The sequence below is a fragment of the Eleutherodactylus coqui genome, chromosome 11 (assembly GCF_035609145.1).
Source record: "Eleutherodactylus coqui strain aEleCoq1 chromosome 11, aEleCoq1.hap1, whole genome shotgun sequence".
NCBI lineage: Eukaryota > Metazoa > Chordata > Amphibia > Anura > Eleutherodactylidae > Eleutherodactylus > Eleutherodactylus coqui.
Window position 1 is genome coordinate 4,197,828 of NC_089847.1, and position 21,508 is coordinate 4,219,335.

General features: G+C 44.0%; 1 protein-coding gene across 1 annotated transcript in view; it reads right to left on the reverse strand.

Moving 5' to 3' along the window:
• Positions 1–431: 431 nt before the first annotated feature.
• LOC136582691 (uncharacterized) overlaps positions 432–21,508 on the reverse strand; it is a 65,338-nt gene continuing 44,261 nt past the window's right edge. Inside the window, exons 6-11 of the mRNA XM_066583883.1 lie at positions 13,329–13,444; positions 13,204–13,259; positions 9,061–9,113; positions 6,423–6,550; positions 6,098–6,272; positions 432–787 (exon numbers count right to left, since the gene is read on the reverse strand). Coding sequence (XP_066439980.1) covers positions 742–787; positions 6,098–6,272; positions 6,423–6,550; positions 9,061–9,113; positions 13,204–13,259; positions 13,329–13,444 — 574 coding nt within the window. The 3' untranslated portion in view covers positions 432–741. The remainder of the gene's footprint in view (positions 788–6,097; positions 6,273–6,422; positions 6,551–9,060; positions 9,114–13,203; positions 13,260–13,328; positions 13,445–21,508) is intronic.

Genomic DNA, 21,508 nt, shown 5'->3' on the forward strand with positions numbered 1-21,508 from the left:
CACCGGACGCTATCAGCGGTGGCTGCGCAGCACGGATATGGAAAGTCAATGCAATTATATGAAATGTATCGCTCATGAAGCTGATGAGGTCACAAGGAGAGTTACATTATACTAGGCGCACATCTCCCTCCCGTCCTGTAGGTTTGTTACAATGTATCAGTGCAGCCGAGGCTCCAGTCATATTGCTATTCTGTTTAGCCAGAATGCTAGAATCAAACAGAAAAGAGCTGAAAACGGGAAAACACTAAAACACTGGCAGTTAGTTTGTTGCAGTCAATAGACTCTTCCAGAGGGAACCCCCTGAGTGGGTCAATATGAATGCAATGTAACATGTAGCCACCTAGAGTCAACAGTGCCCCCCCCACCCCCGCTGTTATCATTGTATCCCTCGTAAAAAAATGTGATTGTTCCCAGTGAGACTCCGAGTCATCTTGTAGATATGAGACCTTTTAATGACTACAAAAATACATGATGTTACAGCGAGCTTTCCAACCTCTCCTCGTCAGGCATAATTAAATAGATTCGAGAAGACATATATATATATACATACTTATGACAAGGCACAGACATGGATGTGATTAATTTGCACTTGTAAGGATATGACAACAGGATGAGTAGAGAAATAAAAACAGACTTATAAAGTCCTCTGAGAAAGATGTGCAGGTTTTATGGTCCCTGAGCCAGTGTTAGGGGGTCACCAGGCCAGCAGTGTTATCGGTGCTAGTGTGAAGAAATCTGTTGTCAGCTGCAATGCAAACAGTGACCAGAGGTGGCAGCGTTGTTATATCTGTGGAGCAAGTGGAAGAAACGCATCAGTCAGGATTAGTTATATGTATTTCACCATAGTAAATCCCCTAAGAAATTAGCAGAGGAATGGAAGAGGAAAAGATTGAATGGAAAGAGAAGGAAAAGGATGAATGGAAGGAGAAGAATAAGGAATGAAAGGATAATGATAAGGATGAATGGAAGTAGAATAAGAAGGAAGAATGGAAAGAGAAGGTTGAATAGAAGAAGAAATAGGAGTAGGAATGAAAGGAGAAGAAGGAATGAAAGACAAAAGACGAATGGAAGGATGAAATGTAGGAAATGCAGGACAATTGGAAGGAGAAGGACAAGGATGAACAGAAGGAAAAGGACAAATAGTTGTAGAAGGATGGTGAATAGAAAGAGAAGGATGAATAGAAAGAAATGGAGAAGGAGAAGAATTAGTGGAAGGAAAATTAGGAGGAAGAATGGAAGGAAAAAAATAAAGAGAAGGAGAGAGAGTAATTTAAAGGGGTTGTCTCGCACCGAAACGGTTTTTTTTTTCCATAGGCCCCCCGTTCGGCGCAGAACAACCCCAAGGGATGTGTTAAAAAAAAAATTATATTACTTACCTGAATCCCCGCTCTGCGACGTCTTCCTTCTTCCTACTTCTTCCTTCACCAAGATGGCTGCCGGGATCTTCACCCACGATGCACCGAGGGTCTTCTCCCATGGTGCACCGTGGGCTCTGTGCGGTCCATTGCCGATTCCAGCCTCCTGATTGGCTGGAATCGGCACACGTGATGGGGCGGAGCTACGATGACCAGCTCTCCGGCACGAGCGGCCCCATTCACCAGGAAGAAGACCGCACAGCGCAAGCGCGTCTACAAACGCCAGAAGACAGCGAAATTAGACGGATCCATGGCAACGGGGACGCCAGCAACGGAGCAGGTAAGTGAATAACTTCTGTATGGCTCATAATTAATGCACAATGTACATTACAAAGTGCATTAATATGGCCATACAGAAGTGTATAACCCCACTTGCTGCCGCGGGACAACCCCTTTAAGGAGACCAAATAAGAAGATTTGAAAGAAAAGAAGAATGAAAGGAAGAAGAAGGGAAAGGGGGAATGGGAAGAGAAGAAGGAATGGAAGGTGAAGGATGAATGGAGGAAGAAGAAAAAGAATGAATGGAAGGAGAAGAATGAACAGAGGAAGAATAATGAACAGAAGGGTAGGAGGGTGTATGGAATAGAAGGAGGGGGATGAGTAGAGAGAGAAGGGGAAAGAGGAATAGAAGGAGGAGGTTGAAAGGAAGGAGAAGAAGGGTGAATGGAAGGAGAATCATGGAAGGAAGGAAAAAGATGAGTGTAAGAAACAGTAGAAGGGGTAATGGAAGGAGATGAAAAAGAAAAAGGATGAATAAAAGGAGCAGAATGAATGGAAGGAGAAATAAGGATGAATAAAAGAACAAGGAGTAAAGAAAGAAGAAACAGAAAGCGGAATGAAGGGAGAAGGACAGGAAGAAGGACAAATGGAAGGAGAAAGAGGAGGAAATGAAAAAGCAGGATAAAAAGAAGGACAAATGAAAGCTATGGAATAAGAGGATTTAAAATAGAAGAAGAATGACAGGAAGAAGGTAAAAGAGTAATAAAAGAATGAAGGAAAGAAGGCTGAATGAAAATAAATGGAGTGAATTTAAATTGAATTCTGTATTTAACGGGCAGCCAGTGCAGTGACCGGCACAGGGCAGAGGCGTCCGAGTAGCGGCTGGACAGGAAGATGAGCCTGGCTGCCGCATTCAGGATGGACTGGAGAGGGTAGAGTCTGGTGCGGGGGGGCGATCAGCAACGAGTTGTAATAATCCAGCCGGGAGTGGATGAGGGCAGCAGTAAGGGTTTTTAGCGTGTCCACAGTGAGAAAAGAGCGGATTCTTGCGATGTTCTTGAGGTGCAGCTGACATGTTTGGGCCAGAGATTGGATGTAGGGGGTAAAAGAGAGATCGCAGTCAGATATAACTCCAAGGCAGCGGGCGTGCTGGGAGTTATGGTGCCACACACTGAGATGGAGATGGCAGGATGAGGGCGGTTAGTGGAGGGTGGAAACAGGAGGTCTGTTTTTGAGAGGTTCAGTTTTAGGTACAGAGAGGACATAGTGTTAGAGACAGCGGACAGACAGTGATGTTCTGGAGGACTGTTCTGAATGCTGCGGAGAGGTCGAGGAGGATCAGTAGGGAGTAATCACCCCTTGATTTGGTTGTCAGGAGGCATTTGACACCCTTTTAAGGGCAGTTTCTGTCAAGTGTTGAGGTCGGAAGCCAGACTGTAGGGGGTCTAGGAGAGAGTTCTCTGATAAATAGCCTACAAGGCGGGAGTAAACCAGGTGTTCTAGCAGTTTGGAGATGAAGGGGAGGTTTGAGATGGGTCGGTAGTTGGCAGCATCGGTCGCGTCCAGAGTCGGCTTCTTTAGCAGCGGGGATATGATGGCGGGTTTGAAGGAAGAGGGAAAGATGCCAGAGGTCAGAGAGAGGTTGAATATAGTGGTGAGATGGGAGATGACCACTGGGGAGAGGGATCGGAGGAGGTGTGAGGGGAGGGGGTCGCTAGCGCAGGTGGTGGGGCGAGCAGAGAAGAGCAATTTGGAGACTTCTTCCTCTGTCGCTGGTCTGAGTACAGACAGTGAGCAGGAGCTAGATGCAGTGCTGACAAGACTAGGGTCAGGGCTAGTCTGGGGTTGGGAAGTTATTTCCTGACGGATGTCATCAATTTTCTTTTTGAAGTAAGCAGCCAGCTCTTCAGCACTGAGATCCGTCACCGGGGGCTGCGGTTTAGGGCTGAGAAGGGAGGGAAAAGTATCAAAGAGCCGTTTAGGGTTGTGCGATAGTGAGGAGACTAGAGAAGTGAAATAGACTTGTTTGGCGTGGTGGAGAGCGAGGTTGTAGGATCTGAGCATGAATTTGTAGTGGAGGAAGTCTGCGGACATTTGCGACTTCCCCCACAGCCGTTCAGCACTTCTTGAGCACCGCTGGATGAAATGCGTTTGAGGCGTGAGCCAGGGTTGCCGTGGTCTGCAGCGGATGTCTTGGGTCAAGAGGGGTGCAGCTTCATCCAGGGCAAGTTTAAGAGCGGTGTTGTAGTGAGCAGCAGCCAGGTTGGGCCAGGGGAGGAGCGAGATAGGGGACAGAGAGGACTGTAGGGACTATATATATATATAGTCCCTAAATGCGCGTCCATTGTGCACTTTTCACCTTTCGTTGAATTCAAGCCTGCTTAAATATCGTTGTGCGGTCTTATCAGGAGTTCTCCGCGGGTAGTGCCGATAGCCTTGTTTCAGCTATTTAACCCGTCGGAGAACAAAGGTGCTGAATGCAGATTAGAGCCCTCCAGCTATTAACTGCATTCCTCCTCAGCCTCCATTGAGCTTACACAGCAGGACCAGGACGTCATAGTTGATGCGCCATACGAGGACAGCGACGTGATTGGATGGGGACTCTTTCCTAAGATAATTCATCAGCTGATGATTGGATGAACTGAGAGGCCGTGGACACTATTATGTGATTGGACAGCACCGTCGGTACTAAATTCTCATGTCATCTTCCAAGCGCATAAATCCCCCTTAACTCCAGAGTGCCTGGTACTTTCTGAGCCCAACACTGATGAAGCCGCATGCACACAGAAACACATCAGGGGGCTTAGTGTTGTTTTTCTATTATCAGATTTAGTGCCCTCTGTTACCAACTCTGATGTGAAGTGACAGTCGGGTTACTAGATATAAAGTCTACGCACCCCTCTCAGAATGCCAGATATCTGACAAACATGAAGACTTCCAGATCTATTTCCCTCTTCCTGACGATAACATTGAAGAACAAACTAAAATCTTTTAGGGTGGAAAAACAAAAACAACAAAACTAAAATAATGTGGTTGCATAAGTGTTCACGCCCTCTTATATTTGTGGGTGTGGCTGTGTTCAGCATTAGCCAATCACATGTAACCCCCTGATAGATAGTAGTCCGCACTCCGCTGCCATTATTACACGGATTCTGGTTCCCCCCGTATAAAGTTCGGATCTTCTAGGAGGATTTTTCTGACATTTTCTTAGTTGGTCCATAAAGATCTTCCAGCACATCACAAGGGATCTTATTGTTGGACGGTGTCAGTGAGGGGAAGGAGACCAAGACATCTCCAAGGCATCACATGAACCATGGGGCACAGGGGAGACCATCAGCAAGAAGGGGATTAATTGTCCAACAGTGACATCACCAAGAACTGGACAGCTGTGGGGTAAGGGGGCAACATGGAAGCCTTCTCTAACAAGAACATTCAAGCCCGATCATGTTTTACCAGAACCTCTTGCCTGAGGTCTGTGGGGGACGTGTTCTGTCTGCAGGGGACGTGTTCTGTCTGATGATGTCGAGGGGGAACTTCTTGGACAGAATTCCAGAAGGGATGTTTGGTGTAAAGCCAACACTGCCATCACCAGAAGACCCCCAGACCTGCAGTGAGGATGGTGGGGGCAGCATTATGTGGGGGCTGTTCTGCTGCTGGAACTGGGGCTTTAGTCAAGGGGGAGAGAATTATGAAATGTCCCAAATATCAGTCCATGTTGACCCAAAACCTTCAGGCCTCGGCTGAAAAGAGGAAGATGAAGAGGAATTTCAGCCAACAACCCAAAGCAGACAGACAAATCACCCAGAGAACGTCTGGAATGGCCCATTGAAGATCTGTGGGTGACCTGAAGAGGGCGCTACACATGAGGTGCCCTCGCAGTCTGACAGATTTAGAGCGTCTGCAAGGAAGAGCGGGCATACATTGCCAAGATGTGCCCAGCTGAATGTTGGTATAAAGTCATAGGGGGCATCAACCAATGAGTAGTTTTGGGGTGCAGATTTATGCACCCACATTGTTTTAGTTAGCTTTTTTGCACCCTAAAAGATGTCTGTTTGTTCTCTGCTGGGATTGTCCAGAGAACGGCGCCCACCGACGGAGAAACCTGAAATCACTGATTTTTGTTGGATTTTTTAACATGACAATACCTGGCATTCTAACAGCGGTGCCAACTTTATACCCACTGTGAGCCCATTCCCACCAGCGCCGCACAATGTGGGACTCCATCTGGGTCTTTAGGATTTTTCTGCTAAGGTGTTTTAATGGTTAACTCATAAAAGTCATGTTTCATTAACACGTACATTCGGGGGGGGGGGGTACATTCGGGGGGGGGGTACATTCAGGGGGGGGGGTACATTCGGGGGGGTACATTCGGGGGGGAGGGGTACATTCAGGGGGGGGGCACATTCGGGGGGGCGCCCCTTTTGGCTTGCCCCTTGGGCCTTTTAGTTTTTCCGCACACTTACTCATAGAAGAACTCCACCAGGCCGCGTCCTCTGGTGCCGTTGCCCATCCTGAAGCTGGCGATGCATTCCAGTGTGATTCCCGCATTTGGCGTCCGTGAATTATTGAAGGAGGGATTGTGAATAATGGGGCTGCTCTTGGGGTCGAGAGTCGCAGTAACATTAAACGTCTGACCTCCTGGAGGAGTGAGACAAGAGAGAGATGTGTGGTTACTGACGCATACGCAGGTCACACCCCTTACAGTATCAGCCACAGCGCCCCCTGCACAGATTACCCACTGGTGGCACCCCATGCCACGGGGACGCCAGCTGAGATGGCAAAACTCACCCGCAGTGAAATGGATCTCATAATTGTAATTAATGATGCGGTCCTCGGCCAGCGTGGAGAGGTGAGCGTCCGACCATTCGATCCCCGCCTGCTTACCATCAGGAAAAAACACGTAACCTACAATGGAACTGAGATAAAGTATCAACTGTAGCGTCCTAAAGAATCCCAAACGGGGCGGTAATGAGAACACGGGGCAACAAGCACTAAGAGGGGGCAACAAGCACTAAGAGGGGGCAACAATCACTAAGAGGGCGCAACAATCACAACGAGGGGGCAACAAGCACTAAGAGGGGGCAACAATCACTAAGAGGGGGCAACAATTACTAAGAGGGGGCAACAAGCACTAAGAGGGGGCAACAAGCACTGAGAGGGGGCAACAATCACTAACAGGGGGCAACAATCACTAACAGGGGGCAACAAGCACTAAGAGGGGGCAACAATCACTAAGAGGGGGCAACAAGCACTAAGAGGGGGCAACAAGCACTGAGAGGGGGCAACAATCACTAACAGGGGGCAACAATCACTAACAGGGGGCAACAAGCACTAAGAGGGGGCAACAATCACTAAGAGGGCGCAACAAGCACTAAGAGGGGGCAACAATCACTAAGAGGGGGCAACAAGCACTAAGAGGGGGCAACAATCACTAAGAGGGGGCAACAAGCACTAAGAGGGGGCAACAATCACTAAGGGGGGGCAACAATCACTAAGAGGGCGCAACAATCACAACGAGGGGGCAACAATCACTAAGGGGGCAACAATCACTAAGAGGGCGCAACAATCACAACGAGGGGGCAACAATCACTAAGGGGGCAACAATCACTAAGAGGGCGCAACAATCACAACGAGGGGGCAACAATCACTAAGGGGGCAACAATCACTAAGGGGGGGCAACAATCACCAAGGGGGGGCAACAATCACTAAGGGGAGGGCAACAATCACTAAGAGGGCGCAACAATCACAACGAGGGGGCAACAATCACTAAGAGGGGGCAACAATCACTAAGGGGGCAACAATCACTAAGAGGGCGCAACAATCACAACGAGGGGGCAACAATCACTAAGGGGGCAACAATCACTAAGAGGGCGCAACAATCACAACGAGGGGGCAACAATCACTAAGGGGGCAACAATCACTAAGGGGGGGCAACAATCACCAAGGGGGGGCAACAATCACTAAGGGGAGGGCAACAATCACTAAGAGGGCGCAACAATCACAACGAGGGGGCAACAATCACTAAGAGGGGGCAACAATCACTAAGGGGGGGGCAACAATCCCTAAGAGGGGGCAACAATCCCTAAGAGGGGGCAACAATCACAACGAGGGGGCAACAATCACTAAGGGGAGGGCAACAATCACTAAGAGGGGGCAACAATCACTTAGAGGGGGCAACAATCACTTAGAGGGGGCAACAAGCACTAAGAGGGGCAATAAGCACTAAAAGGGGGGCAACAATCACTAAGAGGGGGCAACAATCACAACGAGGGGGCAACAACCACTAAGGGGAGGGCAACAATCACTAAGAGGGGGCAACAATCACTTAGAGGGGGCAACAATCACTTAGAGGGGGCAACAAGCACTAAGAGGGGCAATAAGCACTAAAAGGGGGGCAACAATCACTAAGAGGGGGCAACAATCACTTAGAGGGGGCAACAATCACTAAGAGGGGGCAACAAGCACTAAGAGGGGGCAACAATTACTAAGAGGGGGCAACAAGCACTAAGAGGGGCAATAAGCACTAAAAGGGGGGCAACAATCACTAAGAGGGGGCAACAATCACTAAGCGGGGACAACAAACACTAAGAGGGGGCAACAATCACCAAGGGGGGGGCAACAAGCACAACAAGGGGGCAACAATCACTAAGGGGGCAACAATCACTAAGAGGGGGCAACAATCACTTAGAGGGGGCAACAATCACTAAGAGGGGGCAACAAGCACTAAGAGGGGGCAACAAGCACAACACTGGGGCAACAATTACTAAGAGGGGGCAACAATTACTAAGAGGGGGCAATAATCACTAAGAAGGGGCAACAATCACTAAGAGGGCGCAACATTCACAACATGGGGACAACTTTCTGATTTGAACCCCAACACTATCAGTGCAGGGCAGCATATGAGGAAGGATCTGCTCCCTGTGGGGTAACATTCTAGGAAACTGTGGGGTTAATATAGGAACCAGTCCCATGTAAGTGAAGCTTTCTAATATACTTTGTTTTAATTCCTTCTATTTTCAAGATCTCTGCTTACTGTCAGTGAATGGGAACGTTATCACCCATATCAAGGTAAAAAAAATCTGTCTTAACCAAACACTTTCCACAGCTGAGGGTTTGTTACAATGTATCAGTGCAGGCAACATGTATCAGTCTGGATTGTTTACTTCACAGGGAATTGTGTAGAATGCAGACATTGTTACTGACCGTCAGCTGGGAGACATATCAGGACAGCGGGGTTTTCAGCCTTCACATGTAAACAAGAATGTTCTCGTTCACTGATGGCAAGCAGAGATCTTGGAAATGATGATGAATTGAAACGCTTGCAATTGCATTTCCATCGAGCTGTATCCGGTGTAATGAGCGATGATTGGTTTTACTGTCAGGTGGGGATGTTGGCGGCGGTGGACGATCGGCCATCACTACTTACTGTCTGTTGTGCATTTTGAGGCTGATGATATTCAGGTGCACGGACGCGCCATTCTAGAGAAGAGGAAGAAGTCAGTATACAGGCCGCCCCTGCAGAGCTCTCTACACCCCGGGCTGCTGGATTACGGGAGCTTCTGGATTGGGACGGCTTCACATGGCTGAGAACCCTGGGGGGGGTTGGTGCGAGACTCACAAACCGCATGCGAACATGAACCCCACTCTTTTGAATAGAGTCACATACATGGTGATGCCTCCCCGCACCGCGCGGCACGTTCCATCTTTTAATGCACCTCGGAACGCCTCGCCCGTTGTTTCAGTGGGGCAGTAAATCACATCGCCTATTGTAGGCTGGATGTATGATTATTAGGAACAGAAGAGCTGAGCTTAGAAATACGTCTTGTGGCTTTAAGAAAGAGAATTGCGTCCACAACCACTTTTTTCCTACTATCACTACTGGGACGACTATGAGGGTCATAATTAGTACAGGGGCCACAATGGGTGACAGGATTATTAATGGGACCAATATGGGGGTCATTATCAATACTGCAACTACTATGAAACAACTATTACTACGAAAGCCACTATGGGGGTCACTATTACTACTTGGGCTACTAATGGGGGCATTATAACTACTGGGGCTGCTATGGGGGTCACTATGACTACTGGGACCACTATGAGGCTTACTATTACTACTGGGGCTGCTATTGGAGTCAGTATTAATACTGGGCCCATCATGAGGGTTTCTATTACTACTTAAGCCACCATGGGGGTCACTATTACTACTGGAGCCACTAATAGGGGCACTATTACTACTGGGGCCACTTAGGGTTCACTATCACAACTGGGGCATATGATGGTCACTATTACTACAGGGGCCAAAATGTGACCACTATGGGGGGTCACTATAACTACTGTTATCACTATGGGAGTCATATTACTATTGGAACAACTACTTGGGTGACGATTACTACTGGAACCAGTATGAGGGTCAGAATTACTAAGTCTACAATGAGGCTCATTATTAATACTGGGACCACTATGAGGGTCAGTATGACTACTGGGGCTACTATGGGAGTCATTATTACTACTAGGACAATTATTAGGGGTGAGCATTACTAGAAGGATCACTATGAGGGTCATTATAACTACAGGGGCCCCTAAAAGGCTCACTATTCATACTGGATCCACTATAGTGGTCAATAGTACGGTGGTATAAGGACTTATAAGCTATTGTTTCTTTGTTATCAGCCCGAAGGCTGCAGCATATTAAATATTGGTCTGTTTATTACATATGTTTCTACCAAATGAAATGTAGCCTATTGCATTCTAACTTGAGCCTTATTAGTCCAGCTGAGCCGTGTATCTAATCCTATCCTGTGTGATACTTTCTGCTGAGCTGTGTATCTAATCCTATCCTGTGAGATACAGTCTGCTGAGCAGTGTATCTAATCCTATCCTGTGTGATACTGCCTGCTTAGCCGTGTATCTAATCCTATCCTGTGTGATACAGTCTGCTGAGCCGTGTATCTAATCCTATCCTGTGTGATACAGTCTGCTGAGCCATGTATCTAATCCTATCCGCTGTGATACAGTCTGCTGAGCCGTGTATCTAATCCTATCCTGTGTGATACAGTCTGCTGAGCCGTGTATCTAATCCTATCCTGTATGATACAGTCTGCTGAGCCGTGTATCTAATCCTATCCTGTGTGATACTGCCTGCTTAGCCATGTATCTAATCCTATCCTGTGTGATACAGTCTGCTGAGCCGTGTATCTAATCCTATCCCATGTCATACAGTCTGCTGAGCCGTGTATCTAATCCTATCCCATGTCATACAGTCTGCTGAGCCGTGTATCTAATCCTATCCTGTGTGATACAGTCTGCTGAGCCGTGTATCTAATCCTATCCGCTGTGATACAGTCTGCCCAGTTGATGAACACTGTGTAATTGGATACCAGAAGGAATGTAGCTGCAAATCCCCCACTAACACTTTCTCCCTTCCACCTTTGGGAGTACAAATTTATGGTCATGTTTGACACCCTCCAGAATGGATTGAACCTCAGCCTGGGATTCTTGCATAAGTGGAAAATATGAAAGGTCTGAATGAGATCAAGAGGGATGTTCTCCTCCAAATCATAATTTTTTTCCCTTTTGCTTTAAAACTTCATAAAAATTCAGAACTTGACTTGTAATAATGTTGCCATCCACTAGGTGGTGCTGCATCTCCTTCCATGTGCAGGTTGAAGAAGAGCTAAGACACATCATAAAACTGTCCTGTGCTCAGTGGACTGATTTACGATGTATGTCTCCGCTCTGTTTGTTTTGTTTTAAGTTTTGAGTTCAAAACAGTCCCAAATTTCTGTGTGATATTTATTTAGATGAAGAGGAATGTGTCGTCCCCCCCCCCCCACCTTCCCCTCCCCCTCCCTGCATCTGTATGTTATAATTGTCTGCCATCCAAGCTAGTTTCATTCAATAGCATGACGAAGGGGGCGAGATATCCCTGAGAGCTTGCTTACTGTAACATCATGCATTTTTGTTAGCCATTAGAAGGTATCATGTCTACAAGATTATTGGTTTCTCACTCTGAGAACAATCACATATGACTACTCTGACACATATGATGGTCACTATTACTACTGGGGCCACTACCAGGCTCGCGATTACTACTGGGGTCAATATAAGTAACTATTACTACTGGGACCATTAAAGGGGTGGTCTCGCGAAATCAAGTGGGTCTATACACTTCTGTATGGCCATATTAATGCACTTTGTAATATACATTGTGCATTAAATATGAGCCATACAGAAGTTATTCACTTACCTGCTCCGTTGCTAGCGTCCCCGTCGCCATGGTTCCGTCTAATTTCGGTGTCTTCTTGCCTTTTTAGACGCGCTTGCGCAGATCCGTCTTCTCCCTTCTTCTCCCTTCGGCTCCGCTCGGCAGCATCGGCATTTTGGCTCCGCCCCCTTGTACGCATCATCGCGTAGCTCCGCCCCATGATGTGTGCCGGTTCCAGCCTCCTGATTGGCTGGAATCGGCACGTGACGGGGCGGAGCTACGCGATGATGCGTACAAGGGGGCGGAGCCAAAATGCCGATGCTGCCGAGCGGAGCCAAAGGGAGAAGAAGGGAGAAGACGGATCTGCGCAAGCGCGTCTAAAAAGGCAAGAAGACACCGAAATTAGACGGAACCATGGCGACGGGGACGCTAGCAACGGAGCAGGTAAGTGAATAACTTCTGTATGGCTCATATTTAATGCACGATGTATATTACAAAGTGCATTAATATGGCCATACGGAAGTGTATAACCCCACTTGCTGCCGCGGGACAACCCCTTTAAGGAAGACACTATTAATACTGGGGCTACTAATGGAGTCACTATTACTACTGGGAACACTATGAGGGTCAGTATTACTACTCGGGGCCATGATGGGGATTGCTATTACTATTAAAGGCCAGTATGGGGGTCAATATTACTATTAGAACACAGATGATGGTCACTATTACTACTGGGGCCACTATGACACGTTGTATCTATGACAATTTTAGAATTAATATGGAGGGCTGTAAACATTCCAAATTGAGTAAGCCGTGATTCCGCAAAGGAATTCTACGACACTATCTGGACCATTATGGTGGGAGGGGGGGCACTATTATAACTGGGACCAGTATGGGGGTCACTATTTCTATTGAGGCTACTACTAGGGGCACTATTACTACTGGGACTAGTAGAAGGCTCAGTATCATTACTGGGGCCACTATGAGGATAACTATAACTACCGAGACTATTAAGGAAGACACTATTACTGCTTGGAACACTATGAGGGTTAGTATGACTCCTGGGGCCACTATGAGGGTCACTATCACTACTAGATCAACTATGGGTTTCACTATTGCCACTGGGACCATTATGAGGGTCATTACAACTACAGGGGCCATTATGGGGGTCACCATTGCTCCTGGGGCCACTATAACTTTTTTTTACAGGGGGAGGCGCCATTTCACACTTTACCTAGGGCAGCAGATGGGCTTGGGGGAGCCCTGCACCCCGAACTCATGGACCCAGCATCATTCTCACCTCCTAACTTCTAATAGTTGGCGCTGCTGAAGTAGTGTAAGATCTCCCATCTACAGACTCACCTCAAAATGTATCAAAAACATGACGTATCTGTGGAAATCTTCCCAGTTCCTGACGCCTGCAGAAGAGGCACAGACATGTCAAACTGATGTGTATGGAGTGTAGATGATGATGGAGGTGGACATACCGTAGGAATGACTGCGGATCCCACTCATGGACATGCGGTGCTCTGGATCACTTTGGATCGACACATTGGCCTGGAGATTTCCCCACTGCTCATAGCGGTCGTGTTCTTCATTAGCTCTGCAACAAGGAACCAATCACTGCAATAGACATCAGAGGAATCTGTGCTGGAGCGGTAGCGATAGTGATGCTGGTAGTAGTGGTAATAGGGTGGTAGTAGGATTAATAGTGGTGGTGGTAGTAGTAATAGTGACTGTTGTAGTGGTAATAGTGGCTGTTGTAGTAATAGTGGTGGTACTAGTAGTAATAGTGGCTGTTGCAGTAGTAATAGTGGCTGTTGTAGTAATAGTGGTGGTACTAGTAGTAATAGTGGCTGTTGCAGTAGTAATAGTGGCTGTTGTAGTAATAGTGGTGGTGGTAGTAGTAGTAATAGTGGTGGTGGTAGTAGTAATGGTGGTGGTGGTGGTAGTAGTAGTAGTAGTAATAGTGGTGGTGGTAGTAGTAGTAAAAGTGGCTGTAGTAGTAATAGTGATGGTGGTAGTAGTAGTAGTAATAGTGGTGGTAGTAGTAGAGTAGTAGTAATAGTGGTGGTAGTAGTAGTAATAGTGGTGGTGGTAGTAGTAGTAATAGTGGTGGTAGTAGTAGTAATAGTGGTGGTGGTAGTAGTAGAAATAGTGGTGGTGGTAGTAGTAGTAATAGTGGTGGTAGTAGTAGTAATAGTGGTGGTGGTAGTAGTAGTAATAGTGGTGGTGGTAGTAGTAGTAATAGTGGTGGTAGTAGTAGTAATAGTGGCGGTTGTAGAAGTAATAGTGATGGTGGTAGTAGTAGTAGTAATAGTGGCTGTTGTAGTAGTAATAGTGATGGTGGTAGTAGTAATAGTAGTAGTAATAGTGGTAGTAGTAGTAATAGTGGCTGTAGTAGTAATAGTGATGGTGGTAGTAGTAATAGTGATTGTGGTAGTAGTAGTAATAGTGGTGGTAGTAGTAGTAATAGTGGTGGTAGTAGTAATAGTGATGGTGGTAGTAGTAATAGTGATGGTGGTAGTAGTAGTAGTAATAGTGGTGGTAGTAGTAGTAATAGTGGCTGTTATAGTAGTAATAGTGATGGTGGTAGTAGTAGTAATAGTGGCTGTTGTAGTAGTAAAAGTGATGGTGGTAGTAGTAATAGTAGTAGTAATAGTGGTGGTGATAGTGGTAGTAATAGTGGCTGTTGTAGTAATAGTGATGGTGGTAGTAGTAGTAATAGTGGTGGTAGTAGTAATAGTGATGGTGGTAGTAGTAGTAATAGTGGTGGTAGTAGTAATAGTGATGGTGGTAGTAGTAATAGTGATTGTGGTAGTAGTAGTAATAGTGATGGTAGTAGTAGTAATAGTGGCTGTTGTAGTGGTAATATTGGTGGTAGTAGTAGTAATAGTGGCTGTAGTAGTAATAGTGATGGTGGTAGCAGTAGTAATAGTGATGGTGGTAGTAGTAATAGTGATTGTGGTAGTAGTAATAGTGATTGTGGTAGTAGTAATAGTGATTGTGGTAGTAGTAGTAATAGTGGTGGTAGTAGTAATAGTGATGGTGGTAGTAGTAATAGTGATTGTGGTAGTAGTAGTAATAGTGGTGGTAGTAGTGGTAATATTGGTGGTAGTAGTAGTAATAGTGGCTGTAGTAGTAATAGTGATGGTGGTAGTAGTAATAGTGATTGTGGTAGTAGTAGTAATAGTGTTGGTGGTAGTAGTAGTAATAGTGGCTGTTCTAGTAGTAATAGTGATGGTGGTAGTAGTAGTAATAGTGGCTGTTGTAGTAGTAATAGTGATGGTAGTAGTAGTAGTAGTAATAGTGATGGTGGTAGTAGTAATAGTAGTAGTAATAGTGGTGGTAGTAGTAGTAATAGTGGCTATTGTAGTGGTAATAGTGGTGGTAGTAGTAGTAATAGGGGCTGTACTAGTAATAGTGATGGTGGTAGTAGTAATAGTGATTGTGGTAGTAGTAGAAATAGTGTTGGTAGTAGTAGTAATAGTGGCTGTTGTAGTAGTAATAGTGATGGTGGTAGTAGTAGTAGTAATAGTGGCTGTAGTAGTAATAGTGGTGATAGTGGTAGTAATAGTGGCGGTTTTAGTAGTAATAGTGATGGTGGTAGTAGTAGTAATAGTGGCTGTTGTAGTAGTAATAGTGATGGTGATAGTAGTAATAGTAGTAGTAATAGTGGAAGTAGTAATAGTGGAAGTAGTAATAGTGGTGGTAGTAGTAGTAATAGTGATGGTGGTAGTAGTAATAGTGATTGTGGTAGTAGTAGTAATAGTGGTGGTAGTAGTAGTAATAGTGGCTCTTGTAGTAGTAATAGTGGCTCTGGTAGTAGTAATAGTGATGGTGGTAGTAGTAGTAATAGTGGCTGTTGTAGTAGTAAAAGTGATGGTGGTAGTAGTAATAGTAGTAGTAATAGTGGTGGTGGTAGTAGTAGTAATAGTGGCTGTTGTAGTGGTAATAGTGGTGGTAGTAGTAGTAATAGTGGTGGTGGTGGTAGTAGTAATAGTGGCTGTTGTAGTGGTAATAGTGGTGGTAGTAGTAGTAATAGTGGTGGTAGTAGTAATAGTGATTGTGGTAGTAGTAGTAATAGTGGTGGTAGTAGTAATAGTGATGGTGGTAGTAGTAATAGTGATTGTGGTAGTAGTAGTAATAGTGGTGGTTGTAGTTGTAATAGTGGCTGTTGTAGTGGTAATATTGGTGGTAGTAGTAGTAATAGTGGCTGTAGTAGTAATAGTGATGGTGGTAGTAGTAGTAATAGTGGTGGTAGTAGTAATAGTGATGGTGGTAGTAGTAATAGTGATTGTGGTAGTAGTTGTAATAGTGGCTGTTGTAGTGGTAATATTGGTGGTAGTAGTAGTAATAGTGGCGGTTTTAGTAGTAATAGTGATGGTGGTAGTAGTAGTAATAGTGGCTGTTGTAGTAGTAATAGTGATGGTGGTAGTAGTAGTAATAGTGGTGGTAGTAGTAATAGTGATGGTGTTAGTAGTAATAGTGATTGTGGTAGTAGTAGTAATAGTGGTGGTAGTAGTAGTAATAGTGGTGGTAGTAGCAGTAATAGTGGCGGTTGTAGTAGTAATAGTGATGGTGGTAGTAGTAGTAATAGTGGCTGTTGTAGTAGTAATAGTTATGGTGGTAGTAGTAATAGTGGTAGTAGTAGTAGTAATAGTGGCTGTAGTAGTAATAGTGATTGTGGTAGTAGTAGTAATAGTGGTGGTAGTAGTAGTAATAGTGGCTCTTGTAGTAGTAATAGTGATGGTGGTAGTAGTAGTAATAGTGGCTCTTGTAGTAGTAATAGTGATGGTGGTAGTAGTAGTAATAGTGGCTGTTGTAAAAGTAAAAGTGATGGTGGTAGTAGTAATAGTAGTAGTAACAGTGGTGGTGGTAGTAGTAGTAATAGTGGTGGTAGTAATTGTAATATTGGCAGTTGTAGTGGTAACATTGGTGGTAGTAGTAGAAATAGTGGCTGTAGTAGTAATAGTGATGGTGGTAGTAGTAATAGTGATTGTGGTAGTAGTAGTAGTAATAGTGGCTGTTGTAGTAGTAATAGTGATGGTGGTATTAGTAGTAGTAATAGTGGCTGTTGTAGTAGTAATAGCGGTGGTAGTAGTAGTAATAGTGGCTGTTGTAGTGGTAATAGTGGTGGTAGTAGTAGTAGTAGTGGTGGTGGTAGTAGTAGTAGTAATAGTAGCTGTTGTAGTGGTAATAGTGATGGTGGTAGTAGTAATAAAAGTAGTAATAGTTGTGGTGGTAGTAGTAGTAATAGTGGCTGTTGTAGTGGTAATAGTGGTGGTAGTAGTAGTAATAGTGGCTGTAGTAATAATAGTGATGGTGGTAGTAGTAGTAATAGTGGCTGTTATAGTAGTAATAGTGATGGTGGTAGTAGTAGTAGTAATAGTGGCTGTTGTAGTAGTAATAGTGATGGTGGTAGTAGTAATAAAAGTAGTAATAGTTGTGGTGGTAGTAGTAGTAATAGTGGCTGTTGTAGTGGTAATAGTGGTGGTAGTAGTAGTAATAGTGGCTGTTGTAGTGGTAATAGTGGTGGTAGTATTAGTAATAGTGGTGGTAGTAGTAGTAATAGTGGCTATAGTAGTAATATTGATGGTGGTAGTAGTAGTAATAGTGGCTGTTGTAGTAGTAATAGTGATGGTGGTAGTAATAGTGATGGTGGTAGTAGTAGTAGTAATACTGGCTGTTGTAGTAGTAATAGTGATGGTGGTAGTAGTAATAGTAGTAGTAATAGTGGTGGTAGTAATAGTAGTAATAGTAGCTGTTGTAGTAGTAATAGTGGTGGTAGTAGTAGTAATAGTGGCTGTTGTAGTGGTAATAGTGGTGGTAGTAGTAGTAATAGTGGTGGTAGTAGTAGTAATAGTGGCTGTTGTAGTGGTAATAGTGGTGGTAGTAGTAGTATTAGTAATAGTGGCTGTTGTAGTAGTAATAGTGATGGTGGTAGTAGTAATACAAGTAGTAATAGTGGTGGTAGTAGTAGTAGTAATAGTGGCTGTTGTAGTGGTAATAGTGGTGGTAGTAGTAGTAATAGTGGTGGTAGTAGTAGTAATAGTGGCTGTAGTAGTAATAGTGATGGTGGTTGTAGTAGTAATAGTGTCTGTTGTAGTAGTAATAGTGATGGTGGTAGTAGTAGTAATAGTGGCTGTTATAGTAGTAATAGTGATGGTGGTAGTAGTGGTAATAGGGTGGTAGTAGGATTAATAGTGGTGGTGGTAGTAGTAATAGTGGCTGTTGTAGTAATAGTGGTGGTACTCGTAGTAATAGTGGCTGTTGCAGTAGTAATAGTGGCTGTTGTAGTAATAGTGGCTGTTGCAGTAGTAATAGTGGCTGTTGTAGTAATAGTGGTGGTACTCGTAGTAATAGTGGCTGTTGCAGTAGTAATAGTGGCTGTTGCAGTAGTAATAGTGGTGGTACTAGTAGTAATAGTGGCTGCTGCAGTAGTAATAGTGGCTGTTGTAGTAATAGTGGTGGTGGTAGTAGTAGTAATAGTGGTGGTGGTAGTAGTAATGGTGGTGGTGGTAGTAGTAGTAATAGTGGTGGTGGTAGTAGTAGTAATAGTGGCTGTTGTAATGGTAATAGTGGTGGTAGTAGTAATAGTGGTGGTAGTAGTAGTAATAGTGGCTGTAGTAGTAATAGTGATGGTGGTAGTAGTAGTAATAGTGATGGTGGTAGTAGTAGTAATAGTGATGGTGGTAGTAGTAGTAATAGTGGCTGTTGTAGTAGTAATAGTGATGGTGGTAGTAATAGTGATGGTGGTAGTAGTAGTAGTAATAGTGGCTGTAGTAGTAATAGTGATGGTGGTAGTAGCAGTAGTAATAGTGGTGGTAGTAGTACAGTAGTAGTAATAGTTTTGGTGGTACTAGTAGTAATAGTGGCTGTTATAGTAGTAATAGTGATGGTGGTAGTAGTGGTAATAGGGTGGTAGTAGGATTAATAGTGGTGGTGGTAGTAGTAATAGTGACTGTTGTAGTAGTAATAGTGATGGTGGTAGTAGTGGTAATAGGGTGGTAGTAGGATTAATAGTGGTGGTGGTAGTAGTAATAGTGGCTGTTATAGTAGTAATAGTGATGGTGGTAGTAGTGGTAATAGGGTGGTAGTAGGATTAATAGTGGTGGTGGTAGTAGTAATAGTGGCTGTTGTAGTAATAGTGGTGGTAGTAGTAATAGTGTCTGTTGCAGTAGTAATAGTGGCTGTTGTAGTAATAGTGGTGGTGGTAGTAGTAATAGTGGCTGTTGTAGTAGTAATAGTGGCTATTGTAGTAATAGTGGTGGTACTAGTAGTAATAGTGGCTGTTGTAGTGGTAATAGTGGCTGTTGTAGTTATAGTGGTGGTACTAGTAGTAATAGTGGCTGTTGTAGTAATAGTGGTGGTACTAGTAGTAATAGTGGCTGTTGCAGTAGTAATAGTGGCTGTTGTAGTAATAGTGGTAGTGGTAGTAGTAGTAATAGTGGCTGTTGCAGTAGTAATAGTGGCTGTTGTAGTAATAGTGGTGGTACTAGTAGTAATAGTGGCTGTTGCAGTAGTAATAGTGGCTGTTGTAGTAATAGTGGTGGTGGTAGTAGTAGTAATAGTGGTGGTGGTAGTAGTAATGGTGGTGGTGGTAGTAGTAGTAATAGTGGTGGTAGTAGTAGTAATAGTGGCTGTTGTAGTGGTAATAGTGGTGGTAATAGTAGTAATAGTGGCTGTAGTAGTAATAGTGATGGTGGTAGTAGTAGTAGTAATAGTGGTGGTAGTAGTAGAGTAGTAGTAATAGTGGTGGTGGTAGTAGTAGTAATAGTGGCTCTTGTAGTAGTAATAGTGATGGTGGTAGTAATAGTGATGGTGGTAGTAGTAGTAGTAATAGTGGCTGTTGTAATGGTAATAGTGGTGGTAGTAGTAGTAATAGTGGTGGTAGTAGTAGTAATAGTGGCTGTTGTAGTAGTAATAGTGGTGGTAGTAGTAGTAATAGTGGCTGTTGTAATGGTAATAGTGGTGGTAGTAGTAGTAATAGTGGCTGTTGTAGTGGTAATAGTGGTGGTAGTAGTAGTAGTAATAGTGGCTGTTGTAGTAGTAATAGTGATGGTGGTAGTAGTAATAAAAGTAGTAATAGTGGTGGTAGTAGAAGTAGTAATAGTGGCTGTTGTAGTGGTAATAGTGGTGGTAGTAGTAGTAATAGTGGCTGTTGTAGTTGTAATAGTGGTGGTAGTAGTAGTAATAGTGGTGGTAGTAGTAGTAATAGTGGCTGTAGTAGTAATAGTGATGGTGGTAGTAGTAGTAATAGTGGCTGTTGTAGTAGTAATAGTGATGGTGGTAGTAGTAGTAATAGTGGCTGTTATAGTAGTAATAGTGATGGTGGTAGTAGTAGTAGTAATAGTGGCTGTTGTAGTAGTAATAGTGATGGTGGTAGTAGTAATAGTAGTAGTAATAGTGGTGCTAGTAGTAGTAGTAATAGTGGCTGTTGTAGTAGTAATAGTGGTGGTAGTAGTAGTAATAGTGGTGGTAGTAGTAGTAATAGTGTCTGTTGTAGTAGTAATAGTGATGGTGGTAGTAGTAGTAATAGTGGCTGTTATAGTAGTAATAGTGATGGTGGTAGTAGTAGTAGTAATAGTGGCTGTTCTAGTAGTAATAGTGATGGTGGTAGTAGTAATAGTAGTAGTAATAGTGGCTGTTGTAGTAGTAATAGTGATGGTAGTAGTAGTAGTAATAGTGGCTGTTGCAGTAGTAATAGTGATGGTAGTAGTAGTAGTAATAGTGGCTGTTGTAGTAGTAATACTGGTGGTGGTAGTAGTAGTAATAGTGGCTGTTGCAGTAGTAATAGTGATGGTAGTAGTAGTAGTAATAGTGGCTGTTGTAGTGGTAATAGTGGTGGTGGTAGTAGTAATAGTAGTAGTAATAGTGGTGGTAGTAGTAGTAGTAATAGTGGCTGTTGTAGTAGTAATAGTGATGGTGGTAGTAATAGTGATGGTGGTAGTAGTAGTAGTAATACTGGCTGTTGTAGTAGTAATAGTGATGGTGGTAGTAGTAATAGTAGTAGTAATAGTGGTGGTAGTAGTAGTAGTAATAGTGGCTGTTGTAGTAGTAATAGTGGTGGTAGTAGTATTAATAGTGGCTGTTGTAGTGGTAATAGTGGTGGTAGTAGTAGTAATAGTGGTGGTAGTAGTAGTAATAGTGGCTGTTGTAGTGGTAATAGTGGTGGTAGTAGTAGTATTAGTAATAGTGGCTGTTGTAGTAGTAATAGTGATGGTGGTAGTAGTAATACAAGTAGTAATAGTGGTGGTAGTAGTAGTAGTAATAGTGGCTGTTGTAGTGGTAATAGTGGTGGTAGTAGTAGTAATAGTGGTGGTAGTAGTAGTAATAGTGGCTGTAGTAGTAATAGTGATGGTGGTTGTAGTAGTAATAGTGTCTGTTGTAGTAGTAATAGTGATGGTGGTAGTAGTAGTAATAGTGGCTGTTATAGTAGTAATAGTGATGGTGGTAGTAGTGGTAATAGGGTGGTAGTAGGATTAATAGTGGTGGTGGTAGTAGTAATAGTGGCTGTTGTAGTAATAGTGGTGGTACTAGTAGTAATAGTGGCTGTTGCAGTAGTAATAGTGGCTGTTGTAGTAATAGTGGTGGTACTCGTAGTAATAGTGGCTGTTGCAGTAGTAATAGTGGCTGTTGCAGTAGTAATAGTGGTGGTACTAGT